Raw genomic sequence first — 25,464 nt, 5'->3', positions numbered from 1 at the left:
TGTTCCTGGTGCCAGGAACAACAGCCTCTAGAGGGAAAAATGAATGGAGATGACACAGTGCTTTAGACCTGGGTTCCTGATGGCATGGAGCTGTCAGGGGAGGGTCAGGCTGGGCGTGAGGATAAAGGTCTGCCCCTAAGGGCAGTGGGAACAGCCCCGAGCTGACAGAGCTCAGAGTGCAGGGACATTGCTCTCAGTTGTAGGGTTGGGGTTTGGGTGGTGCTGTGTGGGGTCAGGTTGGGCTCCATGATCCCCATGGGTCCTTTCCAGCTCGGGATGTTCTGTGGTTCTGTGATTTCAGTTGGTGAGAAGAGGAGGAAATGAAGTCAGATATATGCAGACCACCGGTACGGATGCATCTCTACTTATCCATACACTCCATCCCTCCAAGAGAGCCTGCAGGGTGGGCAAAGCCACATGCGAGCACTATAAGACCCTCAGCTCCATGTGTGGAGGAGAGGGAGCAGTGCAGTGGCACTGAACAGGGTGACATGTGCATGGATGTCTGTGCTGAGAGCACAGCAGGATCGCTGTGGAGCTGCATGCAGAGCACTGCAAGAGTTAAGGCAAGGTGGGGCCATGCTCCTTCTCTCACCCGCTGCATCGTAGCTGCAATGGGCTCCATTGCTCTCCCAGCAGCTGTAGGCTCTCTGCTGGGTCTCCTTGCTGGCACAGAGCTGTGAAGCACGGCAGCCCCTCAAGGCTGCGACCCTGTGGCATTGCACAACGGCCATTTTGCTTCTGCAGCTTCATGCGAGCGCGTGTGGGCAACGTGGGACCCAGGCAAAATGGTTTCCATGGCAACTTGCACTTCAGAGATGCCAGTGAGAAAATTTGCGTTGGGGGAGAAAATTCTGCTTCCACTCACGTTGCAAAACAAGCACAGAGGTGGGCTGCGGCAATACCCTCAAAATGGCTGATGTAAAAATATCTCTGGTGATTTTTCTTCTGCAGTGCTCAGCCTGCTCTCTTGGCTGGCATACAGCCGATGGCATTTGTCCCATGCAGCTACAAAGCAACACGCTGTGGCTACCCACAGCCCCTTTGTTTTTTGTTTCCAAAAGGGCCAAAGCAACAGCTCTGGTGTGCAATGTTCCTGCAACTGGAGAGAGGTGGTGCAAGAGGGAAACCCGGCAGCTTTCACCATGGAGCTCCAGATGTTGGCCAGCAGCTGCTATGGCCCCGTGTCCCCTGGGGAAGGCAAGTGGTAGCTGAGGGTCAGAAAGAGCGAGAGAACCACAAGATGAATCTCTAGGTCGTTGCCCAGACTTAATGGACAGAACTGAATGGTGAAAACCTGCCCTAGTTGCTCCATGAGGTACTCCTGCAAGAATGGTGGCTCTGCCTGGAGGGATAAAATAAAGACAGGAATCAGATGGGTGCTGCTTAACCATTGTTCTCCAGAGATGTGCTGGCCAAGATTCTCCAACTCTGGAGTGAAAATTCCTGGTGACATTCACGTCCTGGGCACTTCACCCCAGATGGGGATGGGGATGTGTGTCAGAGGTGCTGTGTAGTTAGGAATATTTGCAGGGAAAAACAAACCCAGGAGACCTCGTTTTACCCCACATGGGGTGTGATCGTGCTTCCCAGAGTAATGGGAACGCTCACACCCTGAATGGTTGTGAGTGCAAGAGAAAAGATGAGAAAGGAGTTGGACCCCTGGAGATGCTTTCCTGGCAGCTGGATGCTCAGCCACACCTGGACAGCCCCCTGCACCAGCTATGCTCCCATGTGGTGCAGGAGCCAGACCCCAGCCATGCGGTCCTCGGGGCTCCCGCAGCCTCCTCAGGGCTGACTTCGTCCCTCCCTCCGTCCTTCCTCGGGCTCCCGGGTGGCCGGCATGGAAGGGAGCAGCACGCGGGGCTACTCTTATTGAACCCATACGGAGGGAGCAGGAGTCGAGGCGGGTCAGAGAGCAGCAGCCGGGGTCTCACACGGACCCCACCCGGAGCGGCGCTGCCGCAGCGCCCGGGGCCAACCCGGGGTCCCTCCCGCTGCCGCGGGGGCCGGGGGCGGGCCGGGGGAGGGCGCTGCGGCAGCGCGGGGCCGCGGAGCGGGAGGAGCCGCCGGCGGGCGGAGCGGCGCGGAGCGGAGCGGGCGGTTCAGCACCAAGGAGAGCTCCCCGCGCCGCGCCGCTTCGGGCCGGGCCGCATGGGGCCGAGCTGAGCCGGCGGGCGGCGGGCAGCGGGCGGGGACCCGGCGGGATCCGGGCCGCCCGTGGATGAGCACCATGCGGCTGCTGCTGCTCGCCCTGCTCTTCTCCTCCTCTTTCGCACGCGCCGGCTGCGACCCCAAGATCGTCAATATCGGCGCGGTGCTGAGCACCAAGAAGCACGAGCAGATCTTCCGCGAGGCGGTGAACCAGGCCAACAAGCGGCACGGTACCTGGAAGCTGCAGCTCAACGCCACCTCGGTCACGCACAAACCCAACGCCATTCAGATGGCTCTCTCCGTCTGCGAGGACCTCATCTCCAGCCAGGTACCCCGGGCCGGCGACCCCATCGTCGGAGCCCCGCGCCCCGTCCCCGGAGGGCTCCGAGCCGCCTCCACCTCGCGGTGCCCCCCCCGGGGCTCGGGGAAGGCAGAGCCGCGGGTTGGGGTCCTGCCCCGCCGCCTCGGGGCGCCGCTGCCCGCATTGCAGCCTTTATGTAAGCGAGCGGCGGTGCGGGCACGCACCCACTGCACGCGGGCACACGCGCGGCGACACACGTGCACACCGTGGGTGTGAGCAGAGGTGGGTGCACGCGTGGGCATGAACACGCTGCGTGTGGACACGGGAGCACCACGCATGCACACCCACTGTGCTCTCGTGGAGCGCTGCAGGAGCGCCCGCGGGATGTGCTGTGTGCACACATGTCATGTGCATGCGTGCATCGTTCAAACACGGGCACACATTCAGAATGCTGCATATGAAGACAGCATGCAGCACTGCTTTGCACACGGTGCATATGCCACATCCGTGTGCACACACTGCACCAGTGCACAGACACACACACTGCCTCACTAGCATGTCCCACTGTGCACTGCAAGCACGGGCACACATAAAATACTGCATGCACACACACATTGCAGGGTGCACATCTGAACAGCTGCACCACAGCTCACACACCCACATCACCCACACAGCATCACTGCTCCCCCAGTGCCACAAATGCATGGGACACATGGGCACAAACCTGGAGCATACACACACGAGCATACATACACACATGTGCACACACTGCTATGCATGTGCTTTGACCCTGCTTAAGCTCTGAGTGTGTAGGTGGACACATGGGCACCTGACCCACCTTGCACACATGCAGAAGGTGCCTGCAGAGCTGTGCATGGGTACACAGGGATGCACACAATGCATGCAACACCTGCACCATGGGAACACACGCATACAGTCATGATGGGTGCATGCATGCCCAGCACGCAGCCAGCCAGTCAGGGGGCAGGGAGCTGGAGGTGGCAGCTGACTGGGACACGGGTTCCTTAGCCAGAGGTGGGGGTGGCTGGAGGCGTCCCCAGGGACACCATAGACTGCTTGGGTTCCTTGCAGCTCGGTTGGGTCCCTTGCAGGGCTGAGATTCATTTTGTATCCCAGCTGATCAATGTCCAGGCCACCTCTAAGCCTCATCCCCAGAGCAAATCCCATGGGCTGGGGCCACTGCTCCGTTGCAATGCAGAGAGGGCTTCAGTGCTTGGGATCAGGGTGCTGGGGTTGCTGTGCCATCGCAATGCCCAAATTCCTGGCCCCGTGGAGCTGTAGGGCTCAGCTGTTCCCACCCCAGCTCACTGGCACTGTGCCGGCCCCGCAAAATGGCTCCTCTCGGTCAGCTGCTGTGCTGCCTGTGCAGCCCTTGCCTCCCGCCTCTCTCCCTGCCCACTGCTACCCAACGACCTGTCCCCAAGACACGTCCCAACCCTGCTGACACAGCCCCTCACACACTCCTTGTGTCAACTGGGCACCAAGCACCCCTTCCTGCTTCCCCACACCCCCACATGCTGCCCTCAGTAGTGTCCCCCTTCTCCCACGGTAGGGGCTCCAAACCCTGCCCCTCGTCCCACCCTGTTCCCCGTCCCTGTCCCCAGCCATCCCTCTTCCTCCTCATCCATCCTGCCCTGAGGCAGGGTGCACAGCACGTCCCAGCACTGGGACAGATGCTTGGAGGAGGGAAGAAGTTCTGTCTCCTCATGGGCATTGAAGTCCTTGTGCAGATTCATCCCTAGCAGGAGACCTGCTGCCAGCAGAGGACATTCCTCAAACAAAGGGTCCCCCAGGGTTTACCAGCTCCTTCCCACTCCATTTGACAGAAACCAGGATCCTGTTGGATCCCAGCCCTCTCATCACAGCAAGATATCGCTGGCATTCTCTTTCCCCAGTTTGGTACAGTCCAGCACCCAGCACCCAGCACTCAGCATGCTTCTGTTCCTGCCCTAGAACCGCTCTCCCCGTCCCCCCCAGTTTTCCCATGTGCCTGGAGCCAGATGGCCGATGCGCACTGTGGCTTGGTGCTCTTCCTCCCACTCCAATTCCCAGCTGACCACTTTGTATGTAATAGTCCTCAGAGGGGAATTACAACCCAGTATTAAATGTGTGGTTAAAGAAATCGCATTACACAGTGCGACTGTAAGGGAGATGCTTCCCTTTAATCTGTAATCCATGGAAGTTATTAGTTTAGCCAAGCATCTCGGCGTGGCACTTCCATGAAGGTCCAAACCTGTGCAGCCCCACCCCCTCCAAGCATTGGGCACACCAGCCTCCCCCAGTGCAGTTGTTGCTTTGCTGCTGATGATTTGATTGCTGTTATTTTGCTAACGTGGGGCTCTTTAACATTGCAGAAAAGGAAAATCACCCTCGATGGCTGATGTGCTCCTGTGAAATAATGTTTGTGTCATGTATCCTGTCCTGCAGGTCTATGCAATATTAGTTAGTCACCCACCTGCTCCCAACGATCACCTAACACCAACACCCGTATCATACACAGCTGGCTTCTACAGGATCCCTGTCATTGGTCTGACAACACGCATGTCTATATATTCTGATAAGGTAACTGATGCATGTTTCTAGTCTAGTACCTCATACATGTGGTGTAAATCGAGAGTGCCCATCAGGAGGGTTGATATGTTAAATGCTATCTATGTGCCTGTCTGTCCGTTCACCCTCTCCATTTCAAACTGCAGCTCCCTCCCTCTCTCACATCCCCGGAACATCCTTTTTTCGCAGCTGCCAGTGTTGACCTACATAGTGCAGGATGATTTCTGCAGCATTTCCCTGACAGGCTGTTGGGCTCGCTGCTCTCCAGCCAAGCCAAGTGCTGTCACTCACTCCTGCCCCCGTGCCTGGGGGGGGTTCTGGGTGCTCCCCGGGTGTGGGGCACCTGTGGAGGGGAAGAGGTTCACATGATGTTACTAGGGAAGCAAATAGAATCAGCTAATGGTTATCCTGTGGCTGATGCCCCATCCCTGGGGGTGCTAAAGGCTGGGTTGGGTGGGGCTGCAGGCACCCTGGGCTACTGCGGGTGTCCCTGCCTGTGGCAGGGGTTGGGACTGGATGGGCTTTATGGTCCCTTCCAACCCATCCATTCCATGAGCACTCAAGGATTCACATTTCAGTGTCTCACACCATCCTCCTCAGCTGAGATGCTCTCTGACTGTGTGCCCTCAGCTCCCAGCCCCACGTCACAGTGAGATCACTGAGAGCAAAAGCAGCAGGGCCAGGTTGCCCAGTGTGCACACAGCCCTGGTGAAAGGTTTTGTTCAGGTGCACGAGCTCAGTGCGTGGCATCAGGCCCGCTGCAGAGCACGAGTCAGAGCACGAGTCATCAGCCTTTACTTGGGAAATGTGAATATTCACAAATGCAAATGTTCAGTGCAAAAATAGTCACTCCACCCACATGCTAAATGAAGCCAAATTTTAGGAGGGGAGGAGCAGAGGCTCACAGAGAGCCAAACCATCAAGGCTGCTGTGCAGGAGCAGCTGCAGGGCTTGGTGAAACCGTGGCAAGACAGCCAGCAATCCCTGACCACAACAACAACGGGGGCTGGGGATGTGCACACCCCGCTGGGTCACAGCACTGTGGAAGGGGGACAGAGATGGACTGAGTGGCAGAAACCAGAGGAGCAGGGGGCCAGGGCAGCAGAGATGGGGCTGGTGCTGCTGCAGGATGGAGCTGGGTTTGATCAGCAATGCCAGCAGGAGAGATGTGCAGGGATCCGGGACCCACGTGTTGCTGGTCCCGTTTGTTCTCAGCAGAGCCCTGATTACCCTTTCCAGAGGATGACCTTGAGCTGAGAGGGTGAGAGCCTTATCCATGTTTTCCTATTTAGAAGGTGTTTTCTGCCTCAGAGCCGGAGGGGGGCCCATGGCAGCAGGATGGAGATGCTCCCCACCAGGCAGTGGGGCAGCTGAAGGGCTGCAGAGGGCACATCTCACCCCTTGAGCCTCAGTGCACTCCCTGCAGAGAGCTGTGGTGCCAATGGGAATGTGGGCACAGGGAAGGGCTGGGTGAAGAGAGGAGCAAGAAGGTTGAATAATGGGCTGGAGGGAACTCCCAAGTGGGAGAGAGAACAGGAAAGGAAAAGGTGAGGGCATGGGATGAAGTGATGTGCAGCTCTGCAGGATGGGCTGGTGCAGCGCTGGGACACTCAGCTGCTTCCCTTTTGGCTTTGCAGTCATCAGCATGCTGATATTTTATTTTTTTTTAATTCAGGAAATTATAGCTTTCGGCTTCGTTTCTATGGAAACACACTTGTACGATCATTTTGTGTGCTGCCCCTGATTGGTTTTGAAGGCATCAGCCAATTTTAGCTAAATTTCAGAGGGGTTTGAAGACTCAGAGTTAATTATGGTCCTCCCAAGGTTAAACTGATTGAGAGGGGAGGCGTGGGCCTCACAAAACAGGTTTCCCAGAGCCTTCTGATGCTCTCCTAGCATCTCCAGTCAAGCATGGTTCTCAGTCTTTCTGTGGAGATACCTGAGGGGAGCAAATGTTCCTGCTCCCAACATTCAAAGAAGTGTTTGTCCCAGAAATGGGCTTGCAGCCAGCTCAGCAGCCTTTGTTTGGTCTCCTTGGTGCATCTTATGAAACCATCCCCTGTTCCTTCACCAATGTTCCATATGGGCTGAGCACTGTGAATGGAGCCCAACTGAACTCCTCGTGCATCAGCCCCCACTGAACCACCTCCCAGCACACGACTGAGCTACTGCAGTTCTTTCAGCTTCCTCCCATACCTGCAGTGCCTCTGAGGGGTGGGCAGGCTGAGCAGAGCAGGCAGCACAGAAACACAGGGTCCTTCCACAGAGTCTTTTTAGCACCCGGCTGATGGGTTTTGAGTAATTATTAGGAACTTCCTATGTTGGGATTTCTACCAAGTCTCCTTGAGATTTCCCACACAGCTCAACTTTGGGGCATGTTGCTGAGAGGGGCACTGGTGATGATTCCCATAGAGTATAATATTCTTGCATGAATCCTGTAGGAAGAATCACAGTACCAGCCGTGGACAAGGAGCTGTGGTGAGCCCTTAGGCAGGAAGATATAGAAGACACCACTCCTACTCATGGACCTGCACATGGTCCCTGTGTGAGCACACCTGTAGTACCTAGTTGTCCCACAGCCTCATGTACAGACAAATCCAGGTGTCTTCTCAACCTCAGCTCTCTTCATACATTCTCACACCACCAAAGCCAGCAGCACTAGCACTGTGCAATTCCCAGCACATCCCCAGCCTTGTGACCACCATCGCCCCAGTGTACTTGGGATTCAGCTGGATTGAACTCCCTTTGGAAGCTGAATCAAGCCCGGCCATCATATTTTACCCCAGAAGCAGAGCTCAGTGGGGAAGCACAGAGCTGAGCAGCCAGATTTTGGTTGGAGACAGGAAGGTGCTGCAGGAAGCTGAAGAGCTGAAGCACTAGTCATCTGCAAAAAAAAAAAAAAAGGGCTAAATAAATGCATTGATCAATGCATCCCATAGCTTGCAGGATAGCCCCATATGCTCCATTCCAAAGGCCAGGAAAACTATGCTGTTTTTCAGAGGGCTTTGCAAGAGAACTGTGGAAAGCCAGGGTGTATGCTATTTGTTATCAAATCACACAAAACCTGATCCTCAACATTTCCTGCACATCATCAGTTGGACTTGTTAACTTTAGGGGCATTTACTGCCAGTTCTCTGATGAGCTCTGGGCTCTGCAGAGAAGCTCAGGAGTCCCACATGCTTCCAAATACAGAATGGGATTGCTCATCCTGAAATCCCAACTCAGAATTTACACTCTGTTCTTTTCAATACCCCATAGAAAAGTTACAATTTTCTAATCCAAAAGATGAGATACCGTCATAATGAGCCCAGGACCCTTCTGACCCTATTTCAAAACATTTGTGGAACTGTTACATCAAGCTTCTGGTTAAAATCTCAGTGGTAAAATTTGTTCACCCAAACCTTGAGGTATGTATTTACAACACTTAAGAAAGACAGGATCAGTTCAAACAGCATTTTTGCAGCTCCTGGGCTGCAAGATGCTTGAGGCACTAGAAAAAAGCCACAGCTCTTCCCTGCTTCCCATAATCAGGGAGTGTTTGCAGTGCTCTGGCATTTTGCTGCTTGCCACTGCATTTCTTTGCTTTGGGTCAGCTGTCCACCATCCTTCACTTGTCCCTGTGCATGGAGACATGGCCAGAACAGGAGCTGTGCCTGTTATCTGTGTGCTGCTTGGTTTGACAGGGCTTTGTGCTGTGCTGTGCGTGTGAAAGAGGCAGTGGTTGCTCTGGCTGCTCCTCCTATGGAGATCTATGGTGGTACAATACCTTTGTCCTTCCAGCCTGAGTTGGACACCTGTGACCCATGCTGGGTGAGCAGCTCTGGACAAGAGCTGGTTGGCCCTGGGGATCTTTTCAGCCCTTAAAAGCAAGCATTACTGTGCTATTCTTTCTGTCCTCTGCCTCCCTCCTGCGCAGGGCTGCTTCGTTGAGCAGCATCCATGCTGAGTACAAGCACTGCCATTTTCTAATAGCTGACTCCAGGACCTTTTGGAGAAGCTGCATTTTTTGAAACCTCTCTGCTAGCTACTGCTTTTGGTCCAATTGCTCCCCAAAGAGTTCTGAACTTAATTAAGCTGGAATCGCTATTGCTCAATCAGCCAACCATAATGATGTCTTTAACCAAATCAGATTGGCTCGCCGGGGCAGGAGTCCAGCACTGCCTCCTCCTGCATGCTGCTGCAGAACAAGCTGACCTAGAAACAGCCCAACAGCACGTTATAAAACTGCTTCTCTGAGCTTTCCTCCTGACAAATGTCCGCTGCATACCTGTATGTACCTGCAGCTGCTCCTTACCATGCTCTGAAGGCAAAGTTTTCCCTTCAGTGCCCACCGCCCTGTAATATTTTTGGATAAGCAAAAAGAGAGGCTATATTTGCACTGAATGTTTCTGACAGTTTGTTCCTGTGTAGGTTGTTCTTCAGCACGGATCTGTGGGTAACAAAGCAAAAAAACCTCTCTCCTATGCAATGAATTGGCCACAGAAAAGCATGAAATCATAGCCAAGGTTTGCTTCTCAGCTGAAAGAAAGGAATGTGGGAACCATATATTTTTTTTTTAGGAAACAATTCTTCTCTGAGAGCATGGTTGGGCACTGGAACAGGCTGCACAGGGAGGCAGGGCAGTCACTGCCCCTGGAAGTGTTCAAGAATTGTGGAGATGCAGTACTAAGGGACATGGTTTACTGAGCAAAGTTGGTGATAGGTGGACGCTTGGGCCAGATGATCTTAGAGGTCTTTTCCGTCCTTAATGATTCTGTGATTCCATGATTCTATCTGAAGGTGTGCAGCCCACAGGATTACAGAGAACTTTGTCTCTCTGGCCTATGTTCACAGCCCTGTCCATGCAAACCCGGTCCCTGAGATGCACGCTGGCAGCTGACCCACACCAGTCTATGTTGAGCTCTTGTTCTTCCTTGCAGAGCATCCACCTGTCCTTTTTGCGCACGGTCCCACCATACTCTCACCAGGCCAACGTCTGGTTTGAGATGATGAGAGTCTTCAACTGGAATCACGTCATTCTGATAGTCAGCGACGACCACGAAGGTCGTGCTGCACAAAAGAAGCTGGAGACCCTCTTGGAGGAGAGAGAGTCCAAGGTCAGTTCCTGAACATTGTCTTGTAGCTTTGTTTAAGCAACAACAACAAAACTAGAAGTCTCGGGCTGTTGTATGTATGTAGATTTCTGTATGTAAAACACCTTTTCTTTCCATTGTAACATGGCTAACATGCTTAAAGCATCAACAGTGTCTGACTAGTACCTGACAGAACTTTGTACTTTATTCATTTCACTTGCTTTGCCATGGTCAAAATCTCCTACATGTAAATCGACTACAAAATGAAGGGAAGGATAACCTGGAGCTCTGCAAATGCCTCGCCCAAGAGTCCCACCTAAGGAGAGGACCAGTCGCTCAGCTTAGGGAAGCACCTGCCCCACTTACAGCCCATCCAGCAGTGCCAAACCAACCCAGAAAGCAGCTTCTGAATTGGCAAACTGGTGCTCACCTTAGTGGTAGGAGGGGTGAGGGCGGCCGGCGCGTTGATGCGCGGAGGTATCACACACCCTCTCTATAAAGCTGTCGGCTCCGAGGCGTTAGGCTGGTGCCCGTTCCCATCTCCATTGAAGCACATGCTAAACGCTGCTTTCCTGACACCCCATAATGTCACCAGGGTGTGGTTGAGGCTCATGGGTGCAGCTTTATCGAGGAGGTGTGTGGCACCTGCACCCAGGGCATGCAGGGAGCAGGGAGGAAGGCAGGGGAGGACCTCAAGCCTGCCAGAAATCTGGCAGGGACGACCACCGACCTGAGTGATGGGATCAAGCAAAGCATTCAAGACGAGCAGGAAAGGACAACGCAGAGAGCTGGTTGGCTGCAGTCGTTCAAAGGCAGCCACCTACTTGGAAAGCAAGGAGCAGACTGCCCCGAGGGGTGAAGTCTCAGCACATCATCTGGCTTGAAGCAGTGCTAGGTCCTCTTTGGGCCACCTCCTGTAGCTTCAGGGCTGGCACCATTCCTTCCATCTCCCTCCTGGCTCACAGGCAGGGACGCAGTCCGCTCTCTTCCAGTCCCACCAGTGACTGCTGGATGTTTGGCAGTCAGATGCCAAGGAGATGCAGTTGTAGATGCTTGGAGCTGGCATCCGAGTTAAGAGCAGTCACCTCTTGTCAAGCCACTGAAGGAACCACTGGTGCAGAGGTCCATGCTGGCCAATAGGCTTTGGTTTTGGCGCTTGAAGTTTCACCCTTGCTGCAGTCTGAGGAATCATGAGCCACTGGTGTGCCACTGAGCATGGCATCCTCCTGCCTCCCAAGGCACCTTTCTGTTGGGTCACAGAAGGACCATGTTCCTCCCCAACACCTCTTTCAGTGTCCAAGAGATATCTGTAGAAGCGCTGTTCCTGTTGCAAGTCTGCTCTCCCTTATCTTGCATCTCTTGCAAGACCTTGCATCTTTCCACCTGTTATTTTCCTGCAGCTCCCATGCATCATTTTCTGCTTCCTCTGATGCTTACACTCTTCTCATCCAGTTCCATGCTTCCAGGCACGGGGTGAATTTCTTCTTTGCTTGCCCATCAAACAGGAAAGCCTTCAAGACCTTGGTCTGAAAGGCAGGGCAGACCTGCCCTGTGTCTGAATCTGTGATGTTTTGGTGTCTCGTGGCAACCATGAAGCTGCTCCAGATGTCCTGGTCATCCACCAGACTGGGACTTGTGCTCTGTGGTGGTAGGTCACCACACCTTCCCTTTGGGATCTTCTCTTTCCCTTAGAGAACTTGCTGTGACCAACTGGCTGGCCTGGCTGCTCTGAAAAGTGGTAGCTATTCCCATCAGGGCATTTCCTTCTTCCTCAGTCTCTTCTGCTGCCTCATCACTCTTCTAATCACTGGTGTGCTCACTTTATGCTGTGAGGTGATGTCATAGATCCCTCTCTAACCTCTTCTGGAGCAGCCTGGACCCTGGGAGGAGCAGGCAGGAGAGCAGCTCTGACTTCTTCAAAGCATGAATCACAGCTCCCAAGGACCTGAGAGATCTGCTGTGGGTCAGAGCCTCACCTGGATCCTGGACCATGGCTTGTCTCCTGAAGTCAACGTCAGGACGTGGTGTTCCTCAGACGTGGATAAATGCTTCAAACAGGTGCTTGGAGCCCAGCATTGGCCAGCCCTGGTGCTAAACTTGCCTGAGATGTCTGCAAAAACTTCCCTAGGGTCTGCTGCTTCATCCTGAGTGGTACAGCTCAGACACTCACTGACCTCCACTGCTGCTTGGGTTCAGCTTGGGTACAAGATGCTATGAACATCAGGATCTGTCCAGGTCAGAGATGGCAAGTCCCCGGTGTGGCACCTCCCTTCCTCTGAAACTGTGACGTTCATGCAAGCAATAATTTTTAAGTTAATGTTGGAGAATGTGGAGCGTGAATTTTGATACTGTGGGTCCCTATGTGAAACATGGGCAGAGGAGTAGGGAAGTGCTGCGGAACCAAAAATTGGAAAGAGAAGAGACACTGCCATTGCTGGTCACTACATTAGAGATGGGGGCAGGGGGAGGTAGAAGTGATCAGATGCCATTAGGTCCAATTGTGTTGGGTCCAAGACTCTGCTTCACTTTGCTGACCGGCTCCAGTTGAGGTGCCAGCACCCCAGGCACTTGAACTCAATCACATCTGGAGGCTGCAGAATGCATGACCAGGTTTCCGGTCAAACTGATGGCACCTGAAAACAATGAAAACAGCCAACGTCTCGCCTCTGGAGAGTGTTCATGCTGTGCTGCTGCAGCCCTGCTCTCCTCAAAGGCAGTGTTCCTCCAGGTCTCACTACGATCTGAGCAGACTCAAAGAAGCACTTGTAGTATTTCCCACCATGAACGGCACTTAGAATGAAGGCGGAGCTGGGCTCGAAACACATTTTTCTTCCTCAGATTCTTTTCCTTGCAAGATCTCGACTTCTTAGAATGGTGAAAAGTATTCAAGGAGAGGAATGGAAAAATCACAAAACTGCACAGATTGGAGAGCTGGAAAAGCTGAAGACTGGCCAGAGAGCTCAGGAAGAAGCAAGCTGTTTAGTGTGGAAAGCAAGATGCAGAAGCAGAGGCTGGCTGCCTCAGGATCGACCTGGGAAATTGAACCCTGGTGTTACAGGGGTGCAAAGGGTCGGGTTCCTGGCAGAAATCAGTTGCCATAAGATGCTGCAAAGTGGAGATTGGAGTAGAGCTGTGTCCCATACATGCAGGTTAGGGATGCCCAGATGGGTGGGAAAGGGCTGAGAAGAAAGGGTCAGACTGTCCCACCAAAAACTGCCAAGAGCTGTCCTGCAGGTGCTCTCAGGTTGTCACTGACAGGACCACAGGATGATGCGAGGGGACAGGTCCCCAGTCCCCAGCACCTCCCGAGGCCACTCATGTGCTGCAAAGCCACCAGGTGCCCCCAGAGCACCAAATTACAGCCACAGTGTCATCCCATGGTCACCATTGCTTCATATTGCCATGCTTTGAGCCAACACAGGACCTAGCAAGCTTTTTTTCCTCTCTCTTTTGGATGGCAACTGAGCTCCAAAACGCTGCTCCCTCCTTGCAGGAGGTGAAGCTCAGCTCCTCACTTGCTGTGAACTCTCTTAGAGCAAACAGGATTGTAATGGTAATAGTAACGGTAGCAATGATAATGCTATTGATTGTAACAGCTTGTGTTTATCCAGCACTTTCCGTACACAACATTTTGTCCTTTACTTCCACAGTAATTCCATGGAATTCCCACCACTTAGGCCCTTAGAGATGCGTAGATTGTTTCTGTGCTTAAGATATAAATTTCTTGCTGAAGAATTCCCCAGTCCCAAAGGGAAATGCAACTGCATCGCGACAGCTGTGACACTCAGGCTTGCTTTGCACCGTGACGCTCCCGCGAGAGCTGAGGCACTCTCTCCTGATAGTGGTTTTTGCGAGCTCCAGCGTTATAGAGACCCTTTAGCAAACAGTGGAGGAGGAGGTGGATGTTGGATTGCTTTACTACACGTCATTTTCAACTGTTTATAATATTCTTCTGTGTCTACATATTTTCTCTGTGCACATTATTCATCAGAGTAAAAAAAGGAACTATGAAAACCTCGACCAACTTTCCTATGACAACAAGCGAGGACCCAAGGTATATATGCATGGAAATGCACGCCGCCCACCAACCTAACTAGCAAATGAAAAATAGCCACAGCCACCAGAAAAAAATAAAAAAAATAAAAAAAATAAAAAGAAAAAAGAGAAAGAGAAAAAAGAAAAGAGAAAGAAAGAAAAAAGATCCATGACTATGTTTCTTGGTAGCACGTTTTTATGTTGAGATAGTTTGGTTTGGACTTGAGAATGGAAACCTAGCCAGCTGACCCTGGAAGGATTTCTTTTTGAGACATGCATGTGAACCAGTAATTAACTTGCAAGTTTTTTGTTTTTGTTTTTTTTTGGAAAGTTGAACCAACCCCCTTTCCTCCCTAAAGGAAACGGTTCCTTGGTGTAAGTCGTTCACTTTTACTCCCAAAGGTTAACCCTGTGCAATGTTTTTTTTCATTTCCCATGTTTTTGAAAAACAACACTCGTTTGAGTTTTCAATTGCATTTCAAAGCCTTTTTCTCTTTCCTGTACAATGCACGCCTCTTTTTGGGTCTTGATTGACTTCAGTTTGCATGCACAGTGCAAAAAAAAAAAAAAAAAAAAAAAAAGATCAAAAAACAAAACGTTAAAAGAGAAAGGAAGGAAGGAAAGAAAGAAAGAACAGAAAAGAAAAGAAAATAAGAAAAAAACCTAGCTGTAACCAATCTTATTTAGCAGACTTTCGTGCAGTTTAATGAATTTTCTTGACCCTTTTCTAGATAGCATGGCTCTCACAAGCAGTCCTCAGTCTCCCGCACTAACCAGCTTTGCTCACACTAATCGCAGGCTGAGAAAGTGCTGCAGTTTGACCCCGGGACCAAAAACGTGACATCGCTGCTGCTGGAAGCTAAAGAGCTGGAGGCTCGTGTCATCATCCTCTCCGCCAGGTAAGGCCCGTGGGGCCCTCACTTCCCCCCTGCAACTCTGCCCAGCACTGGAGTCCATGCAGATTAGGGGCACGTTGTCATTTTTAGGGAGCATGGGAGAAAATCCGCATGAAGTTCCACATCCCAGGGAGGTACCATATATCGCAGTGATGGTCATGGTAGAGGTGTCTGGATGTCAGTGAGGTGTTATCAGTGATATCCCGAGCCCCCTGCAAAGGAAGGGTGTCTCATTGCCCCATTCTTATAGATGGTGAGTGATAAGGAATGGGCCAGATTTGCTGGGTGCTGTGGGGTTAGAGGAAGCTGGGAGAAAGCCTCCCAGTGTATCGGGGAGTTACCCATTGCCCAGGAGAACCATCTGTCAGAGGGGATCAGAGGGAGCTGCCCAGGGTTCCCAGGGGTAGAAGGCAGGATGAAGGGGGTCCATCTGGCACCCGGAGCTACACTGCCATTCCCTTCTTCTCATTGCAGTGAGGATGATGCGGCAACAGTGTACAGATCAGCAGCCATGCTCAATATGACGGGCTCCGGCTACGTGTGGCTGGTGGGGGAACGGGAGATTTCGGGCAATGCTCTGCGCTACGCCCCTGATGGTAGGCACCCACCAGAGGCATCCACACTGCTGCTGGACAGAAGCTTGTCTGGGGCTGGGGCAAGTGGTCCAGGGGCACACCATGCCATGGTGGTCCCAAGCATGTGTTGAATCCCACTGTGTCTAAATGGGGTGGCAGCAGCCTGAGAGCCCTGCCATACTGCCATTGCCCAAACCCAGCTGTCCAGTGCTTTGAGGCTGACTGTCTCCTGAGGAAATGCTTGGGCAGTGGGATGAGGATGGAGCACTGATGTCAATGGCTCACATTGCTACCCCATCACCCTTTGGCAGGCACAGCGATGCCAGCCCAGCACTGAAGCTCATGCAACTCCCTCAGTGTGTCTGAAGTGTCCCAAGTCCCACAGCTGGGTGCTCGCTTGCCCCAAATCCTACACATGGGAAAAACACCAGAGCCCAGTGGGGATGATCCGTTCCTCTACTCATTACAGGAGTCATCGGCTTGCAGCTCATCAATGGGAAAAATGAGTCAGCCCACATAAGTGACGCGGTGGCGGTGGTGGCCCAGGCTGTGCATGACTTGTTTGAGAAGGAGAACATCACCGACCCACCACGGGGCTGTGTGGGCAACACCAACATCTGGAAGACAGGGCCCCTTTTCAAGAGGTAACTGGGGAAGGGTGAATGCCATTTTGTCAAGAGGAAGGAACTTGAAAAGACGGGAGCACAGGCTCACACATTGGTGCCTGGCACCAGTTCAGTCCATGCCATCCCATGGGCATTTACTGGGCAATGCTTCGACAACTGGGATAAGCCAGGGGTGATGCCCATGTAAAGAGACATGGGGCCACTGAAGGATGCTTTCCTCATTTCTGGATCTTAATGAAGTGTTTGGGAAAGGAGAGAAATGGGTTTTCTGCCAAATCAGGATAGGGGGATTGTCTGTCAGATCAGATCTCAGTGCTGCAAGCACTGGGTAATTCAACAGTACTGGCAAAGTGTGGGGGCACAAGGCCATGGGGCAGGCTGCTCTCCACTGTATCAAATCCTGGAGCCACGTTTTTGGCAGCAGATCAGGTCAGGCAGCGCAGGATTGGAGCACACATGTTGGATCTCACTGCCATGGGCGATAAGATGGGCTGTATGCAGTGCCCAGAACCTGACCTTTATGCTGCATGGTATTTTCTGCTGCACCTCTGCAGATAGTGGAGAGACAAGGGTCTCTTCTGCAGGCTGAATATGGACAAAACAGCAATTCCCTCTGCATGTGGTTCCCTGTGCAGGAGTACTGCTCTGTGCAGCATGCAGCCTGGCACTTTGTTCCAACAGTGGGGGTTGCTCTCTGCAGTCATGATGTTATGTAGGATGCTCTTTCTGTCTCTCGGTTCTGTTAAACCTGGGACCTGCAGAGTCTGAAACTTATTTTGGAAAGGTTTCTAGCATCTCCTGCAGTGGTACAAACTTTGGCATGAGCCATTAGATGTTGCTCTCTATGGCACATTTCAAGTGGCCCCATCCATTCTGTGTCTTCTTTAACACCTTTCCAGTTCTGGGGGGCTGGTCCTTTGTAGTATATGTGCATGCATGGAGCATTGGTAAGGTTGTGATGGACTGGTGGCAGACAGAAGCAGTAGGAACTGTGGTATGGATGCAGCTCCCAGGGTGCCCCAAAGATCTCTTTGGGTGCTGCAGTATAGAAGACTGAGCTAAATCATTCCATAGGAAAATGGAACTGATCTGGTAGAAAAGAGGGGACAATGACAACAGATGTAGTAGTGTAGCATCTAGGAAACATGACTCAGACTACCAATGACCACCAAGCTATGAATGGATCATAGGTATCAAAGAAAATGTAAGGTAATGAGCATATGAAAATGTCAGGCAATTGAGAGAAAGACTTCTGATCCCTTCTTAGATCTCCCAATAGCCACAGCAGGTTTTTTAGGTCAGCCCACTGTGTTTCTCTTTGTAGGGTGTTAATGTCCTCCAAGTATTCAGAGGGTGTCACCGGACGGGTAGAATTCAATGAGGACGGGGACAGGAAGTTTGCCAATTACAGCATCATGAACCTGCAGAACCGCAAACTGGTCCAGGTTGGGATTTACAACGGTAGCAATGTACGTACAGGCCTGGACAGGAAGGTGGGTTGAGGTGTGTTGGTGTGTCTACCCATGGCCTCATGTCTATCTCCTTCCTCTGGCACTGATCGCAGGTCTTGACCAATGACCGGAAGATAATCTGGCCAGGGGGAGAAACTGAGAAACCTCAAGGCTATCAGATGTCGACCAAATTGAAGGTAACAACAAATGGCAGCAGGTGCTGTGATTTCATCCACATCCTGCTGCCCTGGGCATCCCGGTCTAGTATTAGATGGGGAGGTTGGTGGCCCTGCATGTGGCAGGGGGGTTGGAGATTCATGATCCTTGAGGTCCCTTCCAACCCTGGCCATTCTGTGATTCCATGATTCTGTGCTGCTGCCCCTTCAGCTGCCAGAACCTTCAATTCCAGAGAGGCCATAGCAGAGACATTTAGCAAAGGCGCTAGAGAGAGTGTTCAGAGCAGAGCACAGCTTCCTCCTGGAGCCAAACTATAAGCGTGGTGCCCTCTGGTTGAGAAGGAGACAGATGGAAATGGGAAATGAGAGAAATGAGGGAAATGACAGAGTGGAGGGAGAAGGTGTTTGCTGTTCCTTACGGCATGGGAGTCAGAGGGTACTTGGCACAGATTTGCAGCATGTGCAGCCAATGCAAAGCCTCAATCTGGAGCTTTTTGCTGCTGAGGCCAGAAGATCAGAAGGAAATAGGTTCAGAAGGTGACTAAGCTAACAAGGAGTAGGTGGGCTGATAGCTGCAGAGCTGGGCTCCGGAAATCTGTGAACAGCTGATGGCCAAAAACTGAAGATGACAGTGGGGGAATGTCCCTCCATGCTTGCTCTGCTTGTCATGCCTTTCTCTGGAGCCTCTTTGGTGACTGGGCAAGCTGGTCTTGCCAGTGCTCCTCTTCGCTGGTCCTTCTGTCCAGGCAGGGTGAATCACACACTCCTACCAGCTGTGATTCCTGCAGAGGTGATGCAGAGGCATTGGGATGCTGCTTTACTAAGAATGTCCTGGGTAGGACTGGAAGACTCACATTTGCTCATGGCAATGTGGTAGAGACTAGAGCACAGGCCAGAGCATGAATGCCAGCAGTGCGGTGACTCTCATCAGCTTGCACTTATGGCAATGGGTGAGAAGGACTTCGAGGACAGGGAAAATTTTCCACATGAGGAAGGCTGGCTTGTCTGATCCTCATCTTGGAGAGAAGACAGATGAATGTCTCCCCATGCCAAAGTCAGGTCCTGCTGCAGGACTGCGTGATCCATGGGGGTGGCACTGTGGCACTGTGGCCATGTTTGCCTGGAGAAGGCAGCCCCACTCCCCATCCGGGTGGGGACAGCTCTGGAAGGGGATGGAGCAACTGGATACTTGTGCTTTCCCCACAGATTGTAACGATTCACCAAGAGCCCTTTGTGTATGTGAAGCCCACACAAGCAGATGGGACGTGCAGGGAGGAATTCACCATCAATGGTGACCCTGTCAAAAAGGTCTTTTGCACAGGGCCCAACGAGACCATCCCAGGTAACTCCATCTGGCAGTGAGCACAGCAGCATCCCCAGCCCACCTGGCACATTTGTGACCCCAGCAGATGACTTTCCTGCTGCCTCACTTCTGTGTGGTTTCCAAGGCTACTTTGAGGGATTGCACCCCATGTTGCTGTCTTCTGACATGCTCCCATTCCCTCCACTTCAACATGGTTTGAAACTAAAGCCACACAGGCGGCTGTTTTCCCTTGGGAGAGCTATGGGTCCTGCATGGGGTCCCTGGCAGAGGGCTGTCTCCACGTGTTCCCCCCCTTTTCTCTTGCCCACAGGCCGGCCCACTGTGGCACTGTGTTGCTACGGCTTCTGCATCGACCTGCTCATCCGCCTGGCTGGTGTGATGAACTTCACCTACGAGGTTCATCTGGTGGCTGATGGTAAATTTGGTACGCAAGAGCGGGTGAGTGTAGGCAGCTTGGGGCATCACTTCTTTCACATCATATGTCAAAACATGGCCAAGCCGTTCTCCAGAGCAGAGCTGGCCAGTGGGGATGGGTGATAGGGCAGGGGCTGATCCTGCACGGGATCTCTGGCAGGTGAACAACAGCAACAAGAAGGAGTGGAATGGGATGATGGGGGAGTTGCTGAGCGGCCAGGCAGATATGATTGTGGCTCCCCTCACCATCAACAATGAGCGGGCACAGTACATCGAGTTCTCCAAGCCCTTCAAGTACCAGGGTCTCACCATCCTTGTGAAGAAGGTATGGACTGGACTGCTTGTAGGAGGGGTGGGGTGGGCAGGGTGCAGACTCGGTGGGTCTCAGCACTGCCTGCCTCTCTCCTTTGTGCTAGGAAATCCCCCGCAGCACCCTGGATTCATTCATGCAGCCCTTCCAGAGTACACTCTGGCTGCTGGTGGGGCTGTCTGTGCACGTGGTGGCAGTGATGCTGTACCTTCTAGATCGATTCAGGTGAGTGCCCCGTGGGCCACTAAGGGGCTGCAGGTGAAGGGGAGGTGTCACACAGATGGTCTTTGTAGCCTGGAGACAAATGTGATGAGAGCAGCACCAGCGTGAGGTAGACATGGTTGCAGGCCAGCAGAGGAGACATGAAAGGCTGTGTGAGGGACATATGGGCTATGGAGCCAGCCAGAGATGAAGAGCAGTGTGGGGTACAAGTGTTGTCTGCAGGGATCAATGCTGTAAGGCTGCATCAGAGTGCTTAGGGCACAGAAGAAAGCCTGGAGAAACAGGATAAGGGACATCAGAAGAGCTCTTGTTCTTGTTTTCCAGCCCATTTGGACGGTTCAAAGTGAACAGCGAGGAGGAGGAGGAAGATGCACTAACACTCTCCTCAGCCATGTGGTTCTCCTGGGGAGTCCTGCTGAACTCCGGCATTGGAGAAGGTGTGTTGCAGCGGGCAGTGATGCTGCTCTGCCCTGAACACTGTCATGGATCCAAGGGACCCAAGAGGGGCCTGTGCCCCTTTCCACATGCTCTTATCTGTGCCCTGGGAGACCAGTGAAAAATAGTACAGCTCTTGTCCCCCGAGACTTCCTCAGAGGGGTACTTGGGGTGCTGGGGGGTGGCAGACTCATGGCACAGCTGCTGCGGACCATCCTGCCAGCCTTCACCATCAGTGATGGGAAAGGTCCTTCCTGGTGTTACTCATCCAGCAGGATGTTCTTCTTTGTTTGGATAACACAGAAGCTCTTCACACATCTGTTGGATAGGGCACATCTGTAGATGCCATTCATCTTGTGTGAGGTGGCCACAGCTTTGGTCAAGTTCTTGTCATGCCAGTCTGAGCTCTCCTCTCTCTTTCCAGGTGCTCCCCGGAGTTTCTCTGCTCGTATTCTGGGCATGGTGTGGGCTGGCTTTGCTATGATCATTGTGGCTTCCTATACTGCCAACCTGGCTGCCTTCCTGGTGTTGGACCGCCCTGAGGAGAGAATTACAGGCATCAATGACCCCCGGGTAATGATCTCTTGTTTCAATTCCCTTTCCTGCCCATCTCTAAGCAGAGATGCAGATGCCTCCAGTGTGTACCTCCTGATTTGGTGGCTGGTAGCACCTAGAGCCCTATTTAGTGTGGGTCTGTGCCTGGGTGGGGATGGAAATACACAGGCAGGGATCAGTAGAGCAAAAGCCTGTCCAGCCAAACTGCTGCCAATTCCTGGAGAGCCTGCACTAACCAACGAGGAAACGATTCATTATGGATGAGTTATAGCTAATGAAATTGTCCCTGTGGTGCAGTCAATACTCTCAGCAGATACCATCATGACTCAAACCCATTTCCTGCTCTGGCAAGGACACAGCCACAGCCTATCAATCCGAGCAGCCAGGAATGCACTCCACAGCAGTGCCAGCCCACTGCATCCCACACCTCACAGCATCTTCTACCCTCATCACCATCAGCCCCATTTCACTGGGGGGGGAGGGTTCCTGCATCCTCAGTGCTGTGGAGTCCCCGTCACAGAGCATCCACTGTCCACCACTGTGGCCCCAGAGCATCCCCTGTCCCATCCTGAGCACTGCAGCATCCACCATGGCATCTGCAGCTCCACTGAGGTGATCGAGATATCTTCACTGGGAAACAGATTGCTGAATGGGATGGGAAATCAGGAAACACAATTTTGGGGTGAGGCAGTTTGGTTGATGTAGAACAGAAGAAATAGGAGCTCTGCCGTTGCCTTTCAGCTGCGCAACCCCTCCGATAAGTTCATTTACGCCACGGTGAAGCAGAGCTCGGTGGACATCTACTTCCGACGGCAGGTGGAGCTGAGCACCATGTACCGGCACATGGAGAAACACAACTATGAGAGTGCAGCCGAAGCCATCCAGGCTGTGCGAGACAAGTGAGTGGCACCTGCACCTCGCTGGGCAGGGGCTGGGGGGAGTAAGCAGGATGCTGATCCTCATGCATAGGTCTTAATTTAGAGCTGGTAGCTCCCTCGCTGCTCCTGCAGTGGCTGCAGACAAGTCAGGCTGCCCACCCTAATGAGTGTCCTCTTTGGTGTTCAGCAAGCTCCACGCCTTCATCTGGGACTCAGCAGTGCTGGAGTTTGAAGCCTCACAGAAGTGTGACCTGGTGACAACAGGGGAACTTTTCTTCCGCTCCGGCTTTGGGATTGGGATGCGCAAGGACAGCCCGTGGAAACAGAACGTCTCGCTGGCCATCCTCAAGTCCGTACACAGCTCTCAGCCCCAAGCTGCATGTGTGCTAGCATGCAAGTAGCCCCGTGTCAGGCACTGAAACCCTCCCATGGGGCATACTTCTCCCCACATCCCCTGGCTTCATCCCCCCAGGGCTGTTCTTTCTGCTCTGGTCCTGCTAGGTAGAGATGCTTCAGGTCCCCTCCAGAGCTCAAGTGAGGCTCTACTATCAGCATTAGCCTGCAGCATGGTGTGCCACAAGGCACCTGGTCTCACGGATAAAAAGGGATTTCCATGTGTTAGTTTAGAAATGCTACATTCATTGAAGAGAAGGGAGTGTGGTGATGGGGATGGGAACCAGAGAGTGGAAAGAGGGGAAGATGTAGCGTGCTGTTGTTGGTGAAACTACCTGCAGGACTGGGGTGACATAAGGAGCCCTGAGACCCTGCCTATGGGGGAACCATGCTGAAGGATGGCAGCAGGACTGGGCTGTGAAGCCTGGAAAGGCACCAAGAGCCCTTTGGTTCATTCCGGTATAAGAAGGGAAAGCCCAGAGCTTTAGGCATCCTGGGACAGTGGTGGGGCATAGGGATGTGTCAGGAACAAGATGCAGGAGCATCATGGAAGGATGTGCTCTCTGTTCTGTCTCCATCCCAGTGCTGTGCCATTGGGCTGTTCCAGACCTCACCGTGGGGATCTTGCTGGGATCCAGCCTCACAGAAGGGACCTATCCCCTTGCACAAAAATCATATGTGCAAACACACATACACCCTGTGCACACACATCATCCGTAGGTTTGTCTGCAGGCTGCAGTTATGCACAGGGTCCTAAGGCAGAGGGTGTGCATCCTGGCCAGCATCCTGGCCACCTGCACCAGGTCTCCTATGACTGTCCCATCTCCTTGTGCTTCCAGGTCCCACGAGAACGGCTTCATGGAGGATTTGGACAAGACTTGGGTGAGGTATCAGGAGTGTGATTCCCGTAGCAATGCCCCAGCAACACTCACCTTTGAAAATATGGCAGGTTTGTTCTGCAAACCTCTTTCTTCCTCTTCGCTGGGTAGCCTGCTTTCACTCAAGACATTCTCCTCTCCTGAGCTCTCCTCCCGGGCCAAAGCTCTGCTTCTTCTGGGTTTGTGCTTTCCTAGCGCTGGGAGGCTGCTGTGGTGGGCTCCCATCCCACCTCATCCAAAACAGCTCTGCGAAGCTTACTCTACCTTCCTTGGGCAGCCTCCTCAACCCAGTGGCCGCCGTGACTGTCCTTCCCCTCCCCTCCCTGCAGTCTGGCTGAGCTGCAGCTGCTGGGGTGCAATGGGTGCAGAGGGAGGGGATGGGGAGAGAAGGGAGCTGGCTGCAGTGGGGCTGCCCCAAGGAGTGTGCTGGGGCTGAGGGCTGGTGTGATGGTTGATGCCATGTTTTTCTCTCCTTGGGCCTGCTTGGTTCCCCCATGTGGGCTCTCTTCCCCCCACCAGCACAGTGCAAGGTTAGGAGTGTCCCATGGGCACCACTGAGGGTGGGATGGAGCACTTTATTCTATTTCTTGGGACTCAGAATGCTGTGCCACCTCGCCATCCCCAACTATCCCTGACTCTGAAGGTCACAGCAAGCTGTGTGCAGCTCAGAGCATGCTCTGCTTCCCAACACACCAAGCAGCAGCACCAAAGCTGGGATTTTCTGCTGCAAACAGCCCTGGGAACGAGATCTGCCCCAGTGCACAGTACAGCCCACAGCAACACATGCTCATCCACAACATCACTGCAGCAGTGCCAGTGCCTGACTGCTAGGAGCCCATGCAGACACCCCACACCCACCACCCCATGCCCATCCCTGTGGTTGCCCTTCTGGGACTGGGGAGGTGGGGAGGCTGGGGCTGGCACATGCCACTCGTGCTGAGCACGATGCAGAGGAAATGAAGTGTCGTGGTGCAATTCCCACTGCCCCCTGTAACTTTCCTACTTATTTCAGGTGTGTTTATGCTGGTGGCTGGAGGTATTGTTGCCGGGATATTTTTAATATTCATAGAAATAGCTTACAAAAGGCATAAGGACGCGCGGAGGAAGCAGATGCAGCTGGCGTTTGCGGCCGTTAATGTGTGGAGGAAAAACCTGCAGGTAGGACAAACCGTTTTTAGAGCAAATCTCCAACAGGTGCGTTTTCCATTCCTTCACCAAATCAGTGAATGCAGAGCTGTGGATTAACATGGGGTCCCCTGTCCCATCCTCAGTAACTCCCCTGGGCGTTACTGCACTGCTGGTGAGCTGCGGGGCCCTGCTCGTCCCCAGGGCCACACATGGCCAATGTCACCTCCCTGGGAGGTATTGTACCCATCTCTGTCCAGGACAGAGACCTGATCCAAATGCCATGGTTTGCCCTTGGCAGTGCTGGGGACAATGACCTTGCTCTGCTGGGGACCATGTGTCAGAGCTGCGTTTCTGGCAGCTCCTCATGCAGGATCTCTGATATGCTCCACCACGCTCACCAGCAGAGGAAGGGAGGGTTCACCTGCAGCTGCCAAGCATCCCTTCCCTGCAGTCCTGAGCATCCCTTCCCCGTGGTCCCAAGCATCCCTGCCCCGAAGCCTTCTAGCATCCCTGCCCTGGGTCCCTGAGCATCTCATCCCCGTAGTCCCATGCTGCCCATCCCTGCAGTGCCATGCTGCCCATCCCTGCAGTCTCATGCTGCCCATGTGCAGAAATGCTCCAGGAATGGAGAGTTCCATCACCTCCTTCTCCCTCCCCACCCCTGGGGCTGTGGTACCCTGCCGCATCCGAAGCGGTTCCAAAAGAGAGGCGGTGCGTGCTCTTATCAGTTGAGGACAAGAACATCTGCCCCCAGAATCTCCCATTTCTGTAGCACCCCAGGTGAGAGGAGCCCAGGGGCAGCCACGTGCCTGCTGCTGGCACCGAGCTCTGGGCACGTCCCCGAGCCTCCCCTGCCCTCGCCACCAGGACCACCTGGCTGCTCTCCGTGGACCCTCCAGGCTGTGTCCCGCTTTAGGGAAGCAAGTTTGCATTCAGAGCGCCAGGCATCCTTTGGGTGGTGAAAGGCACACAGCCCCCAACGATGGGTGCCCTACGGAGCAGCGGGGGATGCTCAGGAACGTCATCTTCCCAAAGGCAGCGAGGGGAGCATGAGGCCGGGCTGCTACATC

At 53.3% G+C, this 25,464-nt stretch overlaps 1 protein-coding gene across 13 annotated transcripts in view; it reads left to right on the top strand.

Moving 5' to 3' along the window:
* The first annotated feature begins 2,099 nt into the window (after window positions 1-2,099).
* Window positions 2,100-25,464, top strand: part of GRIN1 (glutamate ionotropic receptor NMDA type subunit 1) — a 31,690-nt gene continuing 8,325 nt past the window's right edge. For 4 of the 13 annotated variants that reach the window (XM_090121146.1, XM_031602069.2, XM_090121145.1 and 1 more), the window contains exons 1-19: window positions 2,103-2,482; window positions 4,904-5,038; window positions 9,946-10,122; window positions 14,090-14,152; window positions 14,932-15,032; window positions 15,504-15,625; window positions 16,074-16,248; window positions 17,555-17,699; window positions 17,795-17,878; window positions 19,064-19,199; window positions 19,492-19,619; window positions 19,756-19,920; window positions 20,012-20,130; window positions 20,452-20,564; window positions 20,987-21,135; window positions 21,859-22,016; window positions 22,183-22,344; window positions 23,228-23,337; window positions 24,279-24,424. In XM_090121146.1, the coding sequence (XP_089977272.1) occupies window positions 2,225-2,482; window positions 4,904-5,038; window positions 9,946-10,122; window positions 14,090-14,152; window positions 14,932-15,032; window positions 15,504-15,625; window positions 16,074-16,248; window positions 17,555-17,699; window positions 17,795-17,878; window positions 19,064-19,199; window positions 19,492-19,619; window positions 19,756-19,920; window positions 20,012-20,130; window positions 20,452-20,564; window positions 20,987-21,135; window positions 21,859-22,016; window positions 22,183-22,344; window positions 23,228-23,337; window positions 24,279-24,424 (2,646 nt within the window). In that variant the 5' untranslated portion in view covers window positions 2,103-2,224. Of the gene's footprint in view, window positions 2,483-4,903; window positions 5,039-9,945; window positions 10,123-14,089; window positions 14,153-14,931; window positions 15,033-15,503; window positions 15,626-16,073; window positions 16,249-17,554; window positions 17,700-17,794; window positions 17,879-19,063; window positions 19,200-19,491; window positions 19,620-19,755; window positions 19,921-20,011; window positions 20,131-20,451; window positions 20,565-20,986; window positions 21,136-21,858; window positions 22,017-22,182; window positions 22,345-23,227; window positions 23,338-24,278; window positions 24,425-25,464 lie in introns of all 13 variants that reach the window. The other 9 variants (XM_090121142.1, XM_090121140.1, XM_031602067.2 and 6 more) reach the window with 6 other exon arrangements.

This window comes from Phasianus colchicus, chromosome 19 (assembly GCF_987193195.1).
Source record: "Phasianus colchicus chromosome 19, bPhaCol1.hap1.1, whole genome shotgun sequence".
Classification (NCBI taxonomy): Eukaryota; Metazoa; Chordata; class Aves; order Galliformes; family Phasianidae; genus Phasianus; species Phasianus colchicus.
The sequence above is the reverse complement of the archived record's forward strand: the minus strand, read 5'-3'. Positions and strand labels throughout refer to the sequence as shown.